The 18,877-nt window shown below is 56.4% G+C and overlaps 2 protein-coding genes across 5 annotated transcripts in view; one reads left to right on the forward strand and one right to left on the reverse strand.

Moving 5' to 3' along the window:
* The first annotated feature begins 8,719 nt into the window (after window positions 1–8,719).
* Slc25a47 (solute carrier family 25 member 47) lies at window positions 8,720–13,691 on the forward strand. The gene is made up of 6 exons (XM_005333914.5): window positions 8,720–8,871; window positions 10,783–10,826; window positions 11,094–11,165; window positions 11,808–11,990; window positions 12,188–12,491; window positions 12,797–13,691. The coding sequence occupies exons 1-6, from the start codon at window positions 8,844–8,846 to the stop codon at window positions 13,075–13,077; spliced, it is 912 nt and encodes a 303-aa protein (XP_005333971.2). The 5' UTR covers window positions 8,720–8,843; the 3' UTR covers window positions 13,078–13,691.
* Window positions 13,692–17,132: 3,441 nt separating this feature from the next.
* Window positions 17,133–18,877, reverse strand: part of Wars1 (tryptophanyl-tRNA synthetase 1) — a 31,877-nt gene continuing 30,132 nt past the window's right edge. For 3 of the 4 annotated variants that reach the window (XM_078050892.1, XM_013362237.4, XM_040274284.2), the window contains exons 12-13: window positions 18,181–18,338; window positions 17,133–17,431 (exon numbers count right to left, since the gene is read on the reverse strand). In XM_078050892.1, coding sequence (XP_077907018.1) covers window positions 17,410–17,431; window positions 18,181–18,338 — 180 coding nt within the window. In that variant the 3' untranslated portion in view covers window positions 17,133–17,409. Of the gene's footprint in view, window positions 18,339–18,877 lie in introns of all 4 variants that reach the window. The other variant, XM_005333915.5, reaches the window with a different exon arrangement.

Below are 18,877 nucleotides of genomic sequence, written 5' to 3' on the forward strand. Positions count from 1 at the left end.
GGGTAGGTACTGAGATGGGCTTTGTGAATCACCTCCCTAAAGAGTCCCTGTTGCCCAAGAATTCTTCATGAATTCTTCATCCTGGCGTGGCTGTGCCTGGTGCTGGGGACACAACAGACAGCAATCCTTGACCTCCTTGGCCTCCGTGTGGTTGGAGAGAGAGAGCAAGCAGAAGGCAACACCAAGTAACCCGATGGACATGTGCTGCCGCACGGAGCCTGCCTTTCACTCCCAGGACCAGAGGGAGGCTGGAAGCGGAACTGTCTCAGGGGATGAGTCAGGTCACTTATAAGGGTGGATTTTTATTTGGTAATTTATTTTATCATTTCTTACACAAGACAGTGGGGAAACAGCCATCAGCAGGCAGAAAGGAAAAGCAAGTCCTCTGCTCTCCCGGCTCTGGAATCTATTGAATTAAATGAGAAGTGGGGCTGTCAGTTGGCTCCCATCTCAGTGCCATGAGCCTCTGAGGCCCAGGGTGACCTGGCTACAGCCTCACTGCTTGTCTTTCATCCCCTAATTGCTCCACTCAGGTTTGCACTCCCACCTCAGGGCCTTTGTACTGGCTGCTCCCGTACCCCCTCCTGGGAAGCTCATTCCCCATCCCTCAACCTTGCATAGATCTATCTCCAGAACTTCCTTTGTCCCCTCAGAAGGGGCTTGGCTAACCCTCTGCTGTGATCTTGGTGTTCATGTGTTGAAATCCTACCCTCCAACCTGATGGCATTAGGAAGAGAGCCTCTGCAGGCTTGACAGCTGACCCTTCTCCAGGCACATGTGGCTTGTGAGAGAAACACAAGGGATGGTTCCAGTTTTTCTAAGATGTATTTTAAGAATTAAAAACAGGGCTGGGGATGTGGCTCAAGGGGTAGCACACTCGCCTGGCATGCGTGCGGCCCAGGTTCGATCCTCAGCACCACATACAAAGATGTTGTGTCCGCCGAAAACTATAAAGAATAAATATTTTTTTTAAAAAAAATTCTCTCTCTCTCTCTCTCTCTCTCTCTCTCTCTCTCTCTCTCTCTCTCTCTCGGGGGGGGGGGAAGAATTAAAAACATCAGGAACAGAGTGCCCCCTGCTGAACTGCGATCCACCATGGTGGGGAGGGTACTGAGCAGGACGCCTGGGGGAGGCTTGTCCTGTGGCTTTGACGATGGGCGTCTGTCCTCCCTCATTTGACTTCTGCTGTGGAATCAGCTACCCCTTGGTCCCTGCAGGGCTGAGTCATGTCTTAGGGAAACAGCTAAGGGGCACAGCCCCTGGCCCCACCCCAAAACTAAGGAGAGAGCCCCCAGGAGCAGGTAGGATGAAACTGCATTTAAGCCAACATTTTCCATAAGGGGCTTTAGCACTCAGGTTCAGTGTCTCCAAAGAACTCAGCTCAGACCCTTCCTGCATGTCTTTGCTTTAGATTGTGTGGGACGTGGTCTGGGAAGATTCTGGGGCCCAGCAGTACCCTGCCCTGGTTCTGTGCTTCCATGGCAAAATGGTTCTGGCTTCGTGGGAAATGAAGATAGGAGTTTATTTGATAAACTCACTAAATTACTAAGGGTTTTTTGTTTTTTTTTTTTCCCCTTAGCTCCAAAGTTGCCACAGCCTGTGGGATAATAGCATTTCTGTCAGTTTCCCATTAGGTGAGCTGCAGGCCCCTGGCATGCTCCAGTGCCTTTCAGAACTCCACTTGGCTTTAGGGGGCCAGGAGGCCAGAGCAAGATGACCAGAAACTCCATGTTTTGACTGATGGTGTGGGGACTGAACTCAGGGGTGCTTTACCACTGAGCTACATCCCCAGGCCTTTTTATTCTTTGAGACAGGGTCTGTCCACTTTGCTGAGGCTGGCTTTGAACTTGCAGTCCTGCCTCAGCCCCCAGGCTTGTGCCACTCCACCTGCCCAGAAACTCAAGATGGGAATTGATAACGAATAGATGTGCCAAATGCTTCTCAAATAAAAATAGAGCTACAGGCCAACCAGTCAGGGTGTGGGCTGGACTGGACACAGTGGCAAATGTTGGAAGCTCAGGCTGTCCCAGGCCAACAGGCCTCTGAGGGCAGGGGCCACAGGAGGGCACTGTGTTCCTGCCTGGCCTAGGCTGGTGCTTGGTAGGGCAAGTGGAGTTGGCATCCTGGGAAGGAGGGAGAGGGAGGGGCAGCTGGCAGGGAGACACTGTGACAGGCACAGAGCCCATCAGGGCCAGGCATGGTCACAGCAGGCATGCCCTGCAGCCCCTGAGACTGGCAGAGGAAAGGCTCCAGAGAAGTGCCCTCAACGTCCTGCAATCTAGCAACTCTGAATGTTCCAGAATCCTGGAGTGGATTTCGGGTTCCAGTCTGTGGCCTGTGCCGCCTTCCCCAGCTGCACCTTGCCAGGCGTTAATCCACTCAGTGAGACTCTCTAAATAAATACAAATAGGGCTGGAGTGTGGCTCAGTTGTCGAGGGTCCGAGTTCAACCCCTGGTACCAAAAAATAAAATAAAAGGCCAGGCCCAGCGACGTCCTCCTGGGGTGGTGGACAGGGAGGAAGTCTTCTCTCCTGCAGCCAGTCTCCTGTGCCACCCCCTTCCTGCGTGGGGCTCTGTCCTGTCCTTGGTCTCCTAAGTGCCTGACCTCCAGCTTCTGTGTCACAGCAGGGGGCACCCACATTGGGCTTGTCCTAGTGCAGGGCACAGGCAGCTTCTCCTTTCCCTGCATCACTGAGTGCTGAGTGCCTGCTCACCAGCCGGCTGGGTGGCCCTGGGGTTCCTATCAGGGCTGCTTCCCTACCCACCTGGTTCAGGACGTCCTGCCTCCCTGGCATTGGCCCTCCTTCACCTGCCACTGCCCAGCAGCCTCCACCTGCACTATGGGGTGTGTCCACACACTCCACTCCAGTGTCCCAAGCCTTCCCAGTCCCAGCTGGCCTTGGCTTACCAGGCCACTCTGCCAGTCAGGCCACACTGGGGCGCTCTCCTGCTGCCTGCCAGGAAGGCCTGCCCCTTCAGAAGGGGCTCAGTGGTCTCCTTCCCGAAGCCTCGGGGGGCAGATGCAGACTGACAGGCTTCTGGGCCCTCACAGGGACTGCCACAGCCTTTCCTGGCTCTTCATGGCAGCTTGATTCCTGCGTTCTCGCTTCACAAGGTGGAGTCTTCCCCTCCCCCCACTGGGCCTGGGCCTGGTGACACCCTAGTGAACACAGAGGGCCGCATAGCGGAGTCCTGAGGGCCAGCTGAGTGCTCCCTACCTGCTCTAGGGGAAGCCAGGTGCCTGCTGGGAGGCTACTCCAGCCCTGTGCAGGGGTGGGGTGGGGTGGGGGGGTGTTAGGGTGTGGCTTCAGGTCACTGAGTGAGTCACCCTAGTCAAGCCTTCAGTGACTGCAGCCTCTCAGAGACCACACAGAGCCACCCAGCTGAGCTTCCCCAGGGACCTGACCCTCAGACATTGTCAGACAATGAATGTATGATGTTTTTAAGAAAAGCATTTTATTGAGTATATTTAAGGTATATAACATATACATAGATAGTAAAAGCATTAACATTCTCATTTTATAGAGCTTTTTGCTTTTGTAGCAAGAGCATTTAAACTCATTTGGCTCAGTCTGGTGGCCATGCCTGTAATCCTAGCTACTTGGAGGCTGAGGCAGGAGGATGGATTGTGAGTTCAAAGGCAGCCTCAGCAACTTAGTGAGGCACTAAGCAACTCATGAGACTGTCTCTAAATAAATACAAAATAGGGCTGGGGATGTGGCTCAGTGGTTGAGTGCCCCTGAGTTCAACCCCTGGTGCCAAAAAATAAAATGTACTTACGTGGCATGAATCCCATGCACAGTATGGTTGTGTTGCCTGTGGTCCTCATGTCCTACACTAGCTCTCTAAACTGGTTCACTCTACATATCTACCCTATTGCATAAACTTTTTTTGGTGATGTCTTGAGTTCATCTTGTCCAAGTGAGAACTCCAAGGCCCAGGAGAAGGGCCTTCTCAGCCCAGTCTGCAGTGGACACAGTGTTGAGGATGCCCTGGGGCAAAGCCTGAGGGTCTGGAAGTGTGGCCAGCAGAAGGTGCTGCAATAAGTACCTGAAAAGGGTTTCCATGCCTGGAAAACATCAAGAGACAAGACCAGGGCCAGGGAGGGGACCCTAGGAACAAGGCAACAGTGGCTCCAAGATTCATTTCTGTCTCCCCAATGAAGTGACCATTGCCAGGAACCTTTGAAGTCATCCAACTGACCCTGCTGCAGAAAGCTGTGGCTATTCCTGGTGGCAGATCCCGTGTCAGTACTGCAGCCATATAGCACACCTGCTGGCACAGCTCCGAGGCTGCATGGCCTCTTTGGTTCTCCAACTGTTTGGCGCTACATGATAAAATTTCCATGTTAGCCAGGTGGAGTGACTCGGGAGGCCAAAGCAGGAGATCACAAGTCTGAGGCCAGCTTTAGCAAATTAGCAAGGCCCTAAGCAACTTCGTGAGATTCCCCCCGCCAAAAAAAAAGCCAGAAATGGTGACACACCTGTCATCCCAGCAGCTTGGGAGACTGAGGTAGGAGGATTGCGAGTTCAAAGCCAGCCTCAGAAACTTAGTGAGGCCCTAAGCAACTCAATGAGACCCTGTCTCTAAATAAAATACAAAATAGGCTGGGGATGTGGCTCAAGCAGTAGCGTACCTCAGTACCACATGAAAATAAATAAAGATGTTGTGTCTACCAAAAACTAAAAAATAAATATTAATAAATAAAAATAAATAAATAAATAAAGTACAAAATAGGGCTGGGGATGTGGCTCAGTGGTTGAGTGCCCCTGAGTTCAATCCCCAGAACCAAAAAAATCCCTGGTACAAACAAAAATGCTGAGAATGCTTAGTGGTAAAGTGCCTGAGTATTCAATTCCCAGTACCAATTTTTTTTTCCCATTTTACAGATGAGGAAACAGTCCTAGGATAGTAAAGAGATTCTTCCAGATCATGCAGCTAGGAGCAGCAGGTGAGGGCTGAGCCCCGGCTGCCTGGCACAGAGCCCTGGCCACCCCTATCTGCTTGGCCACCCATATCTCCAGTGCTGTGGATGGTCACAAGAAGAGGGTCCCCCAGTACTCAGCTGGCAGGGCCACTGAGACACGGTGATAGGGAAGGAAGCAAACTGCAAAGCAGTATTTGAAAAAAGGACATGGACATTTCCCTAGTGCCACTGGAAGGCAGGACACCAGGCCCGGGCTGGGGACTTTCCTTCTTACTTATAGTTTTTCCTTTTGCTATGAAAAGTGCATTTTTTTTTAAAGAGAGAGTGAGAGGAGAGAGAGAGAGAGAGAGAGAGAGAGAGAGAGAGAGAGAGAGAGAGAGAGAGAGAGAGGGAGAGAGAGAGAGAGAGAGAATTTTTAATATTTATTTTTTAGTTCTCGGTGGACACAACATCTTTGTTGGTATGTGGTGCTGAGGATCGAACCCGGGCCGCACGCATGCCAGGCGAGCGCGCTACCGCTTGAGCCACATCCCCAGCCCAAAAGTGCATTTTTTAATTGTCCAGCTTTCCCATGTCCTCAGCCAGAAACTGCCCTGCTTGGTAGGGTTGTGCCCTCCCTTCAGAGCTGTCACCGCAGCTCCAGGCATGGTTGGGGTGTTGTCACCCCCTAGGAGTCAGCCTGGGCCAGCTATACACAATGGGCTCTGGGAGTGATACAGGAGGCCTCCAGCAGGCCTGGCTCCCCAGAGGGGAGGCTCCTTCAGGCACCCCCTGGGCTCTGCCTCCACCATGTACAATCTGAGGTCCCTTGTCTGTTGGAAAATCAAACCTTGTAGAGGTTGTGCATCTGATCCAAGGTCACACAGCTGGGAGAGGCAAATCCCCAGTCAAATCTAGGCTGAGGGGACCCCCCAACACACAGCTCCTCTGGGGAAGGCCTCTGGCTGCCTCCTCTGACTGCAGTACTGGACATTGAACCCCAGGGCCTTGTGCATGCCACCCACGTGCTCCACCACTGAGCTGCTTCCCCAGCCCTGTTATTTGTTTTAAGACAGAGTCTAGCTAAGTTGCTAAGGCTGGTCTCGAAATTGAGATCCTCCTGCCTCAGCATCCTTAGAAGCTGGGATTACAGTTATGGGCCACTACACACCTGTCCAGCCCTTTTGCTACTTTTTTTCATGGGCTACAACAGTCCATTGCCCACCACCTAGAGCTGGCCTTCATTAAGACTTTGCCCCAGGGCTGGGGATGTGGCTCAAGCGGTAGCGCGCTTGCCTGGCATGCGTGCGGCCCGGGTTCGATCCTCAGCACCACATACCAACAAAGATGTTGTGTCTGCCGAGAAAAAATAAATATTAAAAAAAAAAAGACTTTGCCCCATTGCTTCTTTTCCCTCTCTCCTCCCCTCCTTTTAACTCCTCTGTTTGTTCACCCGTCCATGGGTCCATCTTCCCCTCCTCTGTTCTTTCACCTGTCTGTCTGTCCCTCCATCCGTCCATCTAGCCACTGACCCACTTTCCCCCACGTGTAGTGTACCCCCTCAGCCTCCCAGGTTGCCCTGTGCTGGGTGCTGTGGAGCCAGACCCAGCACTGCCCACCCTGCCACAGCACATAGCTGGCAGGAAGTGATGAGCAGGCACAGCGGTTCAACGAGGAGGTGCCATGGTTTTGGAGCAGGGGTAAAGTTTGTGCATTTGTTGAAGAGGCAAAGGGCAGGTGGAACTTGGCCGCAGAGACCAGGAGCCTTGCTTGTCTCCAGTGTCATCCGCTGGGGCTGCCCTAACCTTGCCTGACCCTCCCTGGAACCTGGCAGACTCTGGATTCTACTTGTTTATCTGCTGCTCTATCTCCCTTCCCACACAGCAGACTTGCCAGTGCAGGGCCTGTGTGAGGTACTGCTGTGTCCCAGGGCCCTGAGGGGGTCACAGACACGTGGCACGTGGCAGGTAATGCTGGTTTCAGGAGCAGAGGGCGTAGGCAAGTGGGCCAGGGTCCAGAGACACCACTGCAGCCAGGGCAGTGCAGACTGAGGGTGGTAAGTGGCTCTGAATGTGAAGTAACTCTAACTGTGGGGCAGAGGAGAAAGGCATCCAGGGCCACTCCAGTGCCAGGGGTGGGTGGCCCTTAGTGCACTGGAAATGTGGGACAGGTAGTCCTTGACCCTTTAAGTGTATGACCTGCTTCAAACTCCCTCGTCCACGGCAGTGGCTTCTTGAGTGTAGTATGCACAGTGGAACCTGAGACCCAGCTCTATCTGCCTACCTAGAGCACATCCTTCACCTACCTCCTTCCTTCTAGGCCCTAAGCTGCGTTTAATGCAGCCCTCAGCACTTGGCTGACTGTCCATGGGGACATGTCTGGAACGTGCCCTGAGTGGTCACAGACATGAGGCAGGTGTTATCTGCATTTTGTGGCTACAGAAGTGGAGGCAGACAGAGGCTGAGGGACTTATCCCAAGTCTCGAAGCCAAGCCCCAGAGCTGGTATTTGAATGTGGGCAGCTTCAACTCCCTGTGGACAGGATGGATAACAGGACTGGTCTTGGATGGGCCACTGCTGTCCTCTGCCCTCTGCCGAGGCAGCTAGCACTGCCCACTTGCCCACAAACAGCAGACCAGGGGGTCAGACATCATCATCACTCAGCCTGTTCAAGGCCAGCCTGCAGGTCAGCCCGTGAGAGGACAGGAGAGCAGGGGACACGTGGCTTCCTGCCCCTGCTGCCCCGCCCTCAGGTCAACCAACCAGAGCTGCTGGGCCCCAGAAGTCAACACCTGTGCCCCCCCCACCAGTTTTCTGGCCTGAGTCCCCCATGTGACCCTGAGCCTCAGTGTCCCCCCGTCTGGTCACATGGGGCCTGTGCTGAGCCCCTGCAGGGGCCCAGGTGGTGGCCAAGAGGCAAGCTTCCCTGTGCTGGCCCTGGTCAGCAGGGCATGTGGTTGTTAGAGCACTGGGAGTCAGGTCCAGCACTGTCTTGCATGGCTTGGGCAAACCCCTTCTGGGCCTCAGTGGCTCCCTCTGTAAAATGGGTGTTGTGGGCTGGGAGGCAAGCCACACAGGTGCAGGTGTGAGGGTCAGCGCTTTCACAGCTGCTGCGATGAGTGGGGCAGGCCTGGCCCTGGATCTGGAGAGAGACTGGAGGGAGCAGAAGGCTGAAACCTGTGGGGGTGGGTGGTGCTGTACCCAGGGGGCTCTCTTGGGGTGGACACCCCATGCCTTTCCTCCCTGCCAATAGGGCTCCTCGAGGACAGGGCCAAGGTTTTTGCCTGTGGCAGCCTCGACTCTCCTGAGCTGCATGTCCCTCTGGGACAGGATGGACAACAGGACTGGTCTTATGCCCTCTGCCCTCTGCCATGGCAGCTAGCACTGACCACCTGCCCACAAACAGACGGCTGGCCAAGGGGTCAGCCGGAGGGTAGTGTCAGAAATTGTTTGTTGAATGAATAGGTGAGGGAGTTTGCGGGTTCCATGGCAGGAGTCCGAAGCAAACCCAGGGGAGTTAGGGAGGCCCAGAGGACACAGCAATGACCCGAGTTTGGGCTTGGAGTGGCCAGAGCCACAATGGCCCCATCTCCAGGCCTCTAGGAAGACTCTGGATGTGACCCTGGGGGCGGTGGGGACAGTGGTTCTGTCTCTGGGGGCATGACTCCTCCGGTGACCTCTCACACACTTTCTGACACCTAGGTCCCAAGGGCACTGGGACTAGGTCCTTGGGGGTGGGGCAGGAGGGAGTCCATCCGCTGGGTGCGTGGGTGTGGGCATCGACCGCTGCTTCCTAGCAAACTTCTGCTTCCTGTCCTCTGCCCCCACCACAGGTATTTAATGTCTGCCAGAAGCACGCTGGGAGCTGCTGAGGCCACCGTGGTGGTGGCACACATCAGGCAGTTGGGCCAGGGCCTTCCCCACCTCCCAGGTTGTCCATGGATTTTGTTGCTGGAGCCATCGGAGGTACCATACAGGGACGCTGGGCATTCTGGGGGCTGCTGTTTCTGGGTGCTGGGGAAGCTGGGCCCAGACAGTGGCTGCTCTGGGCGGGCTGTGGGGAGGACTTGTCAGGGTGTCTGCACTTATTGGGAGAGGGGACTCAGGATGCTGAGGGCAGGCTGGGGACCGTGGGAGGGACAGAGGGAGGCGACGATCACTGTCAGGGCCAGAGGGAGCTGGGAGTCCTTGTGTGAGGCATGATGAGCCTGGGAAGAGACGGGAGGCTGTGGATGGAGGTCGGGCCAGAGCCTGAGGGCGCCGCAGGGTGGCTGCGAGGGCCTCCCTGGCCTGCTCTGCTCTGCCCTCCGCAGGGTCCTGCTCCTTTCCCTCCTGGGGACGGGGTGCTTGCAAAAGACTCCCCAGGCCCTGGGCCTGCAGGGCTGTTTGCAGTGAGGTGGCCTTGGTCTTGCTTGTCTTGTGAAATAGCTTGGCAGCCCTCTGCTTCTGGGGACAGTGTGTGGAGGGGTCAGGGTCCTGGTCCCTTCAGGGGCTTTTCTGAGGTCCTACTGAGCCAGCCCAAGGCTGGTCATCTCCTTGAGTGTCAGTACTGGGAGGAGGTTCGGAGGAGGGCCTCACAGAGGCCACACGGCCAGGGAGGGCTCCTGGGCTGACATCCTCCCTCCACAGCCTGTCAGGAAGCCTGGACGAAGGGCCTGCTCCCTGCTGAGCCCCAGGCCACAGGGATATGGACTGGCCTTGCCCTGGGAGGACTTAGTTCTGGGGAGGAGCTGGCCCATGGGGCACAAATCACAAGTGATTAGGGCTCAGATCAACATGTCCTAGGCTCAGAGGCAGCCCTGAGGATGGCCGTCAGGGAAGCTCTGGAAGGGAGATGGCGCCGTGGCAGGGCTTTGATGGATGAGCAGGAGCTTGGTGAAGTGTCTGTGCAGGTCCAGGAGGGTAATGCTACCCGAGCCGCTGAGTCGGCCGGTCCTTCCCTTGACCTCACTCCCTGATCCCGCCAACTCCTGAGTACAGGACACACAGGAGGTAGAGCACAGCCACTGTGTGCCTTTTCACCACCACCCTCAGAGTGAGCTCCCCAGGGTCTGGCTTCCCTGTGGCAGTGCTAGGGCTCTAGGTCTAGGCCCCATCTCAGGAGGGGATGACAGCACCGGGCCTGTGGCTGGTCCAAAGCCTGGGCCTCGCGCCTGAGGCTTCCCTGCGTGGTGTGGGCTTGTGTCGGTTGCCCTTCCTCACTGTGACGAAGCACTTCAGTTAAGGAGCACATGAGGAGAAAAGGCTTATGTTGGAGGTTCTGTCCATGATCGGATGGATCCAGGGTTTTCTGGTGGAGGTGGAGGTGGCAGCAGACTGCTCGCCCTGTGGCCAAGAAGCAAAAGTGACCAGGGAGAGACTGGGGCAAGCACCAGGCCCCACCTCCCAGGGCCACAGGTGCTCACTGCAGGGCCCAATGGGGGCCAGGCCTAACCAGAGCAGGCCCCTCTGCCCAGACCCTTCATAGTCCAGGCAGCCCCAGCCCTCTTGCAAGCCTTAGGTGAGCCTGGGCACCTCTCAGCCTTGGCTCAGGCCAGGGGCCCTCCTCGGCCCCCAGGAAAGCCCTCCTTAGACTGATGGCCAAGGGCAAGTTTGCCTGGCTCAGAGCTGAAGTCCCCCCAGGGCAGGGCAACAGGAGGAGTCACCACCAGACGAGACTCAGGGACATTACGGGGAAAGCCTGGAGGAAGGTGCTCTGAGCCTCAGCTTCCTCATCTGTAAGACAAGGGGTGCTCTCGGATCAGTGAGGCCTGGAGTCAGGAAGGCAGCTGAGGGGTCTGTTCCCAGCTGGCGTCGGCTCAGCCCCATTCCTGTGAGATAGGCCCATGTGGCTTCCTGGTTGTCCCCCAACCTCACTGTCCTCTGGCTTCCTTGCAGGTGTCTGTGGTGTTGCTGTGGGCTACCCCCTGGACACAGTGAAGGTTCGGCAATGGCAGGGCCCCACCTCGCCCCGAGGCCCTATTTGGACCACCCTCAATGTCTCCTACACCACATCCATGGCCAGAACACGTTTCTAGAATGGTCTATGTCAGCTTTCTCACCCCTGTGTCTCAGGGCTTACCATACCTCTCTGCCCACACCCCAGCATGCCTGTGACAATCAAGGGGTGACTCTGCCCCTTCCCCAGGTCCTGCTGACCTTGCCCTAGACCTGGAACCACCCCTTCCTGAAGTCCACATCTCCCCCAGGTCAGGATCCAGACAGAGCCAAAGTACACAGGCATCTGGCACTGCATCCGGGACATATATCGCCAAGAGCGGGTAGGTCTGGGGCCAGGGATGGGCGGGGGCTATATAGGTCTCAGGCCTCAGGCCTGGGGATGCTCATTCCCACTGTGGACCTATGTTACCCTCACTTCAAATGGGAACAATTGTGCTGATCTCATGATTTCTTTGAGGGCTAGAGCCTGGGTATCTGGCACATAGAGGGGCTCAGAACAGACTTCTTACCTCCAGGAAAGGGTCGAGGGGCACTGGGGTTCCGAAGGTCAGGGGAGGCATCCGAGTGTTGCACGTCTTTCTCTTCCAAGGCAAGCGCCCCTTGAGGAAGTGCTGGACAGTGTGGGCTGGTTACTTCAGGGCTCAGGACCTTGTCCAGAGGAAGGACTGGGGGCACTTACCAAAACAAACTTGGGGCTTGGTGCAACCAGGGTTGACTCATGAAGAAACAGCAGTGACAGAATGGCTTCTTATGTCCTCGCCATCAACTGGCGACCCTGGGTCCAGCCCAGGCCTCTCTTTAATCCCTCTCCACAGCCTCTCAAATTGAGCACTCGTGACCCTCATTTTAAGGTGGAGATAACTGAGGCCTGAGGTGGGGGGAGTGACTAAGGGCTGGAGGGCAGGGACCAGCCTCAGCACGCCTCTGGGCAGCCCTGGCCTGACTCGGGCCCTGTCCACCAGGTGCGGGGCTTCTACCGGGGCCTCTCGCTGCCTGTGTGCACGGTGTCCCTGGTCTCCTCTGTGTCTTTTGGCACCTACCACCACTGCCTGGAGCACATCTGCAAGTTCCGCTACGGCAGCGCGGAAGCCAAGCCTGCCAAGGCCGACATCACGCTCTCGGGATGCGCCTCAGGCCTCGTCCGTGTGAGTGGAGTGCAGGGAGGCCCTTGGGGAGGCTGAGGATCCGAGTGGTCCATTTCTCTAGTGGGCTGAGCCAGGCTGGGTGAGGGCAGACCCCATGAAGTGAGGACGGGTGGAGAGCCAGTGTGCTGCCCCAGGAAGCACCAGCAGGGGTGTGGGAGGGCTGCGGGTGCCTCCCACCTGCCTGCTTCCTGCCCCAGGTGTTCCTGACATCGCCCACTGAGGTGGCCAAGGTCCGCCTGCAGACGCAGACGCAGGTGCAGGAGCAGCGGCGGCCCTCAGCCTCAGGGCCCTCGGCCTCTTCTCCTGTGTGTCCAGTGCCTGGACCCAAATACCGTGGGCCACTGCACTGCCTGACCACGGTGGCCCGTGAGGAGGGGCTTCAGGGCCTCTACAAGGGCAGCTCGGCGCTGCTTCTCCGGGAAGGCCACTCCTTCGCCACCTACTTCCTCTCCTATGCTGTCCTCTGTGAGTGGCTCACCCCTGCGGGCCACAGCCAGCCAGGTGAGCAGTAGAGGGGCCTGTGTGCAGGGAGTTTAGCCCCGCAGAAACGGAGGCCATGAGAGGAGGCCGTGGCCTGTGCGGACTGAGCACTGGTACCAGAATGGGAACTTGAACCCAGGCGCTGGGCTTCCCAGCATGGGAGGACAGACCTGCTCTGTCACCAAGTCACTGTGTGACCTTGAGCAAGTCAAATTCCCTGTCTGAAGCATCAGTTGCTCCCTTGCGAAATGAGGACAGGGCTATGGGAGTTGGCGGGCTTCACTGGGGTGGGGCCCCAATCAGGCCACATGTCATTTCTCCTGCAGATGTTCTGGGTGTGCTGGTGGCTGGAGGCTGTGCAGGAGTCCTGGCCTGGGCTGTGGCCACCCCCATGGACGTGATCAAGTCACGCCTGCAGGCAGATGGACAGGGCCACCGGCGATACCGGGGTCTCCTGCACTGTGTGGTGACCAGTGTGCGGGAGGAGGGGCTGAGGGTGCTCTTCAGGGGCCTGGCTGTCAACTGCTGCCGGGCCTTCCCGGTCAACATGGCGGTCTTTGTCACCTATGAGGCCGTGCTGAGGCTCACCAGAGGCCTGCTCACATAGCCGCCCAGCAGCTGCCAGATGGTGTGATAGCTGGAGGAGGCAAAGGGAGTAGTGGGGGGGTGGGACCCCATGAGGCCGTCACCCAGGACAGCTGGGGACCAATCTGCAGCAACTGGGCCAAGGCTGCCCGCTGCCCAGAACAAGCTCGGGTTGAGGGGCTGGTGAGCCCGAGAAGAGCAGCCCCTTGGGCGAGCGCCTGGGTCACATGGGTCATCTGCCTTTTGGTCAGTGGTTCTCCTTCTCCTGTTGCCTCTGCCACCACTCAGCTCCTCAGAACAGCCCCGCATGGCCACCCTCTGCCCTCTCCCACCAGCTCCCCTGGTCCCCACGGCTGTCCCCTCTGAGGCAGCTTCACTGGCACCCCTGCCACAGGCAGTGAGGCCTGGCTGTCTGATCTCAAGCCTGGCTCCTTCCCTGCCCCAGGCTGCCCAGGCGGGCATGGCCAGGACAATGCACCCACCTGGGGTTTGGCCGGGGCATAAGGCTGCCAGCCTTGCCCAGCTGGGGAGCTGGGCGTGGGGTGTAGTCATCACCTCTGCCATGGACTCTGTCCACCATGGGAGGACCCAAAGACTCACCAGGAGCTGCTGTCAATAAAGCATTCCTGAGCTGCCTGTCGTGTTGCTCTGTGGTCTGTGGCCTGCTCCTGCTCCTGCTTAGCCTTCACCCTGGTGCTCTAGAGGGCATTGTGTCCCACTGTGCAGATGGCACACGGAGCCCTAGCCCCACGGTCAGGCCAGATCCACTCCCATGACTTTTTGGGCAGTGGGGACCCTGTTCACCCCACCCCAAACTCAATTGCTGAGTGGAAGGGGGACAGTTCCTCACGGCTGCCTGGCTGTGAGCCACCTCGGAGAGGGCTGTAGGAGGGGCAGGGCACTGGTAATCCCAGCGGCCTCCCCTGGTCAGCAGATAGCTCAGGGGTGTGTGTGGGGAATCTAGGCACTCAGTGGGGAAGCAGGGGCGGGTGGGCCACCTTCTGAGGCCCAGCCCACCCTCTCCCTGCACCATGTGGCTTCCAAGGAGCCCTGGGACCAGGAAGGCTGGCAGGTCAAATGTGAAGCTGTTTCTGGAGTCTTAGCCAGAGGCTTGATTCAGGGGGGCTCACTCACCCCAGAAACACCCAGAACAAGCAGTGGTGGGAAGCACGGGGTGAGCTTTGTCAGGGCAGCTCCTTAGGGATGACAAGGCACCCAGGCCTGCAGCCCTATCTTCTAGGCGCTGACAATGACTCTGAGGTTTTAGAAAGGGGAGTTAGGGCAAGGCTGGGGTCTGCACAGCTGGTCCTGATGGGCTGTGGTCTGCTCATGGTTATCTCAGGATCGGTCGGTGGCACCTTGGCCATTACCCTGGTGTTTCCTGGGTGTGGGGGAGGGGCCTCGGTCCATCCCAGGACTGATGAGACCTTCTTCCTGGAATAGAAGGGACTGACTCAGAGCAGAGGAGACAGATGCAAAATGGAAGCTTAACGATGCTTTTAGCAGGCCCACGTGAAGAGCCCAAGTCCTGTTGCAGGCCCTTGGGCCAGTGCCACAGCTGCCCTCTGGAGATTGGCTGACACCGGCTTTGACTGGGTCTTGGGACTGAAAGGCACAGGGTTATGGCTAAAGGAGACTTTCTCACTCCCAGAACAAGGGTGGACCCCTTTTTAGGCTGCTCCTGTCAGGAGGGCAGTTGTTCTGGTTGGCCAGGGGGCGCTGCCCGTACACACCGTGTCCTCCTGCTCCTCGGCCTCACTCCACACCTCGGGCCCTGCCTCCTCCAGGAAGCTCTCCCTGCCTCACCACCAGCAGGCTTTGGTGTTTTGGGTGTCTCTTGCTCTGCTCCCTTGGGGGTTTGCTGGTCTTGTTTTTCTTCCCTTCTACCTGCCAGCCTGTGAGCTGCCTGAAAACTCTGTTTAGATTCAGGGCCTGGTGCACAGGTGCTCAGGGGTGTGGAAGTATGAAGCCCCGCCAGACTCCTGCAGCATGAAGACAGATCAGGACAACAGCCACACTAAGAACTTCCAAGGGGGTCAGAGACCATGAGCGAGACAGGACTTGAGGGTCTCAGCTATGGCACCTCCATCCTCTGAAGGCCTGCTGGCACTTACACTGTGCCCAGAGACTCGGATGCTTCAAGAGGTCTCTGTGTAGAGGACATGTTTACTAAGGATAGACATCCTTCCTTCATCTTCCATCAGCAGCCTTTGGGAACTGGCGTTTTCCCCCCAGCTTCACTAGGGTTTCCTCTTTACTGTTTTCTAGTGCCCAAATTCAGGGCCCAGGGCCTTGTTTGGTGGTCATGCTAGACAAGTGGCCAGGGGTAGGGAGGAGGATCCAGCTGGCCCAGCCCAGGCCCCATGGCTGTCTCTGGGAAGTGGCTTTGCAGGAAGGAGCCCGAATTCACTTTCTCACAACTCCAGTGAAGAGGACCAGCTCCCTCCTTTTTTTTTTTTTTTTTTTTTGGTACTAGGGATTGAACCCAGGGTGCTCAAACATGGAGCTGCATCCCCAGCCCTTTTTGTACTTTGAGACCAGGTCTTGCTAAGTTGCTTAGGGCCTTGCTAAATTGCTGAGGCTGGCTGTGAACTCATGATTCTCCAATCCAGCCTCCCGAGCTGTTGGGATTGCAGGTGTGCACTGCTGTGCCCGGCTGGCTCCCTCTTTTGTGAGAAAACCAAGGATCTGGGAGCAAGGGCTGGTGCCATGCAGTAGGGCAAGAGCTGGTTTTCCAAAGTGGGGATGCCTAACAAAGTCCAAGCTGAACTTGAAACTTCACATGGGGTGGGGGTGAAGGCTGCCCCCCTCCCAGGGCTCCCACAGTGCAAGCCCACTGCAGCACCTCCCACTGTGAGCCTGGAAGGATACCCCCCCAACCCTGCCCGGGGCTCCCACAGTGTAGCCCCAGGACAGCTTCATCTGTCTGAGGTTGTAGGCAAGGGCCAGAGGCAGGCCTACTTCCAGCTCTGAAGAGCTTGCCTGGATGGAGAGCTGTTCCACAGTAGCCCCCATTGGTCCTTGTAAGCAAGTCCATCACCCACGTCTGGGTGACAAGTGGCCGTCATCTGTCTGAGCAAAGGCTTGGCAATGACCTCAGGCTGGACCCCAGCACTCAGTCTGGGCATCCGCTACCAGACATGCCTGCTTTTCTTGGAGAGCTTCAAGAAACCACTGGTTTTCAGCATGTGGGTGTGTCCTCGTGCGAGTCACCTGGTCAACACAGGGCCCTGCTCCTAGGGCTTCATCACAAGGTGTAGTGACCCACCCAGTCACAGAGCAACCAGGGGCCACTCTCCCTGGGCCCTGTCTATAGATGCTATCTCCAGGTGGACAAGGACAGCTGTGGCTCCTGCCACAGGGGTAGTGCAGCTACAAGGAATGGCATTAGCTGTTCCAGCCATGTGGTCAGTGCACCCTGCATTCTGTGTAGGTGACTCACATTCATGGCCAAAGCCAACCAGGACAGTGGTCAGGTCAGGGAGGGAGCTCCACCCAGGGAGAATGGAGGCCAGAAGGGGGAGGCTGTGGAGAGCTTGCGCTGTCCTAAGGCCCCCAGCCTCCCAGGGTGGGAACCTATTTCCTCAGCACTGAGTCAGGACATTTTCTGTTACCAAGTCACCCTGTGGTCCTCGATGTTGCATCCCCTTGTCTGAAGCCTCAGTTTCTGCACTTGCAAAATAAGTTTAGGCCAGTGGAGTGAGCCCAGGACTCCAGGGAGCCATGTCTCCGCTGTCACCGCGTGGCCCTCTGTGCATGCCACGAGGGCATCTATCTGCTGGGATTCTCCACAGGTCACTGGGAATATCAAATGCAGTAGGCCAGCAGCAACAGGAGGCTATTCAGGGCAGACAGAAGGGCCACTTCCAACAGGAGCAATAGCCATGTGACCTGGTTCCCAGGAGCCTGCCTCTCAGCACCTGCCTTTTCTTCCCAGAGGTGACCCATAGAACTAAGGCCAGCCCGGGAGGCCAGTGGATAGCTCCAAATTCAGCAGCAGGGCCTCACCCTGGGCATGCAGCAGGCTGCTGTACCCTCATCAGTCTTCCTGGACAGAACAGAACACAGGGACACAAACAGGAGCAAAGGAGGTTTATTTCACCCACAGGTGGTACAAGGGCAGAGCACTCAGGAGTGTACCCTGCTCCTTCATAGAGGACAGATCCTTCAACCAGGGGCTTCCCTGAGACATGGGTTCTGCTTGGTCAGACTGCACATGGTAGGAGACTGAATGTGGCCCACCTAAAGGTCAAATACCCAGGGCCTGGAGGGCCATGGTGGCGATTTTCTTTCTAGCTACATCCACAGGCCGAGACCTGGCCAGGGCACTGCTCTGTGCTGACTTCCACTTCAGTCAAGTGTCAAAACAAAAGGATCTGCAAAGGCAACAGACTGTCCTTAGCATCTCACAGTCAGGATGAAGCGCCACTGGATTCTGCAGGATGGAGTGCGGGTTATTTGATGGAAAATTACTATGTTGAGGGCAATGAGCGTGATTCCTGGAGTGGACGACTTGCGTGGTCTGGAGTTTAGTAAGCCAGCTGGGGTTGCACCCACCACCTCGGCATGCTGTCCACAGCCAATGCCAAGCTTTAGAGCAAGTGATTTCTTTCTTTTCTGTGGTACTGGGGATGGAACCCAGGGCCTCGTGTGTGCTAAGCAAAGTGGTCCGCCACTGAGCTCCACCTCCAGCCCTTTTTATTTTTATAATAATGACATTTTGGTTCCATATATGCATACAGAAAGCATAGCTTTTTAAAATCAAGAGATCTGGGGAGTATATGTGGATCCTAGGCTGCTCTCAGATGGACTTCCTCTGTGGGCCTGGACTGACTGGTCAGGCCTTCCAGCCAGAAGTTCCACAGACTGAGGTTCACGTGGGAGAGACTCACAGCTGGGTGTCTATCTGACCACGCAGAGTTAGCAGCACCCAATCACTTGCATTTTGCCCACAAGAAACAGAAAGGACAAGCTCCACAGGGAGAGACAGCACCTAAAACACACAGGGCTTAGGACACCAGGCCCAGGAATTACCACGTGACAGAAGCCTACAGGTGGCGGTGATTGGATCAGAGTGGGATTATTGATTACACGTCTCTATATGCACACAGAAAACGAGTGTTACTGAAAGTGGAAGGACAGCTGCCGAGGAGTCATGAACTCTTTCACCATCTCGTCAGTGACCTCCTTGCGCCGGGCCTGGTGCTCCGCGATCAGGGGCTGCAGGACGTCTATGAGAGTCTTCTTAAGCTCCCCAGTGAGCATGGCTCCGCTGGAGTAATCCTGGTGGCAGGCAGAGCCCAGCACAGGAAGAGGGAGGGAGGGAGGGAGGGAGAGGGAGAGGAAAAAAAAAAGGAAGGAAGGAAAGAAAGAAGGAAGGGAGGGAGGTCGGTCGGTCACTTGTAGCCCTCCACCCAGAATGCCCCACTGCTAGCACCAGCACGTTTTCTCAGACACCCCCGTGTTTCCATAGCTTTTCTTTCCGAAGTCACTAAAACTTTTTAATTAGTCCACACCTGCACAACAATACGTCTGAACAATTCTTATTTAACGTTTCCTATGTCAGACTGTTTTTAGCTTTTTGCTATTATTATTACTCCTTCCGACGTTGTGATGTGAAAAGCTTTTTCTTACTCCAGGTCACTTCCTTGGTAAAGACTCTGAGAACTGGAAAACCTGAGGTGCAGACTGCACATTTTTGGGCTCACTGTCTCCACAGCCCACGTGCTTGCCGAGGCCATGTGGGGACTGGCTCACAGACCCTAAAGCACAGTCACAGCAGCATGGCCCTGTTTTAACTTATACTTGTCTCACAGCTGGTA

This window comes from Ictidomys tridecemlineatus, chromosome 5 (genome assembly GCF_052094955.1).
Source record: "Ictidomys tridecemlineatus isolate mIctTri1 chromosome 5, mIctTri1.hap1, whole genome shotgun sequence".
Classification (NCBI taxonomy): Eukaryota; Metazoa; Chordata; class Mammalia; order Rodentia; family Sciuridae; genus Ictidomys; species Ictidomys tridecemlineatus.

What these genes read in the sequence shown, in the direction of transcription:
- Slc25a47 (XM_005333914.5), top strand. Translation starts at nt 8,844, where the DNA reads ATGGATTTTGTTGCTGGAGCCATCGGAG. An exon ending in TGTTGCTGGAGCCATCGGAG is followed by an intron (nt 8,872 to 10,782) that starts GTACCATACAGG and finishes GCTTCCTTGCAG; the next exon opens with GTGTCTGTGGTGTTGCTGTG. An exon ending in ACATATATCGCCAAGAGCGG is followed by an intron (nt 11,166 to 11,807) that starts GTAGGTCTGGGG and finishes CCTGTCCACCAG; the next exon opens with GTGCGGGGCTTCTACCGGGG.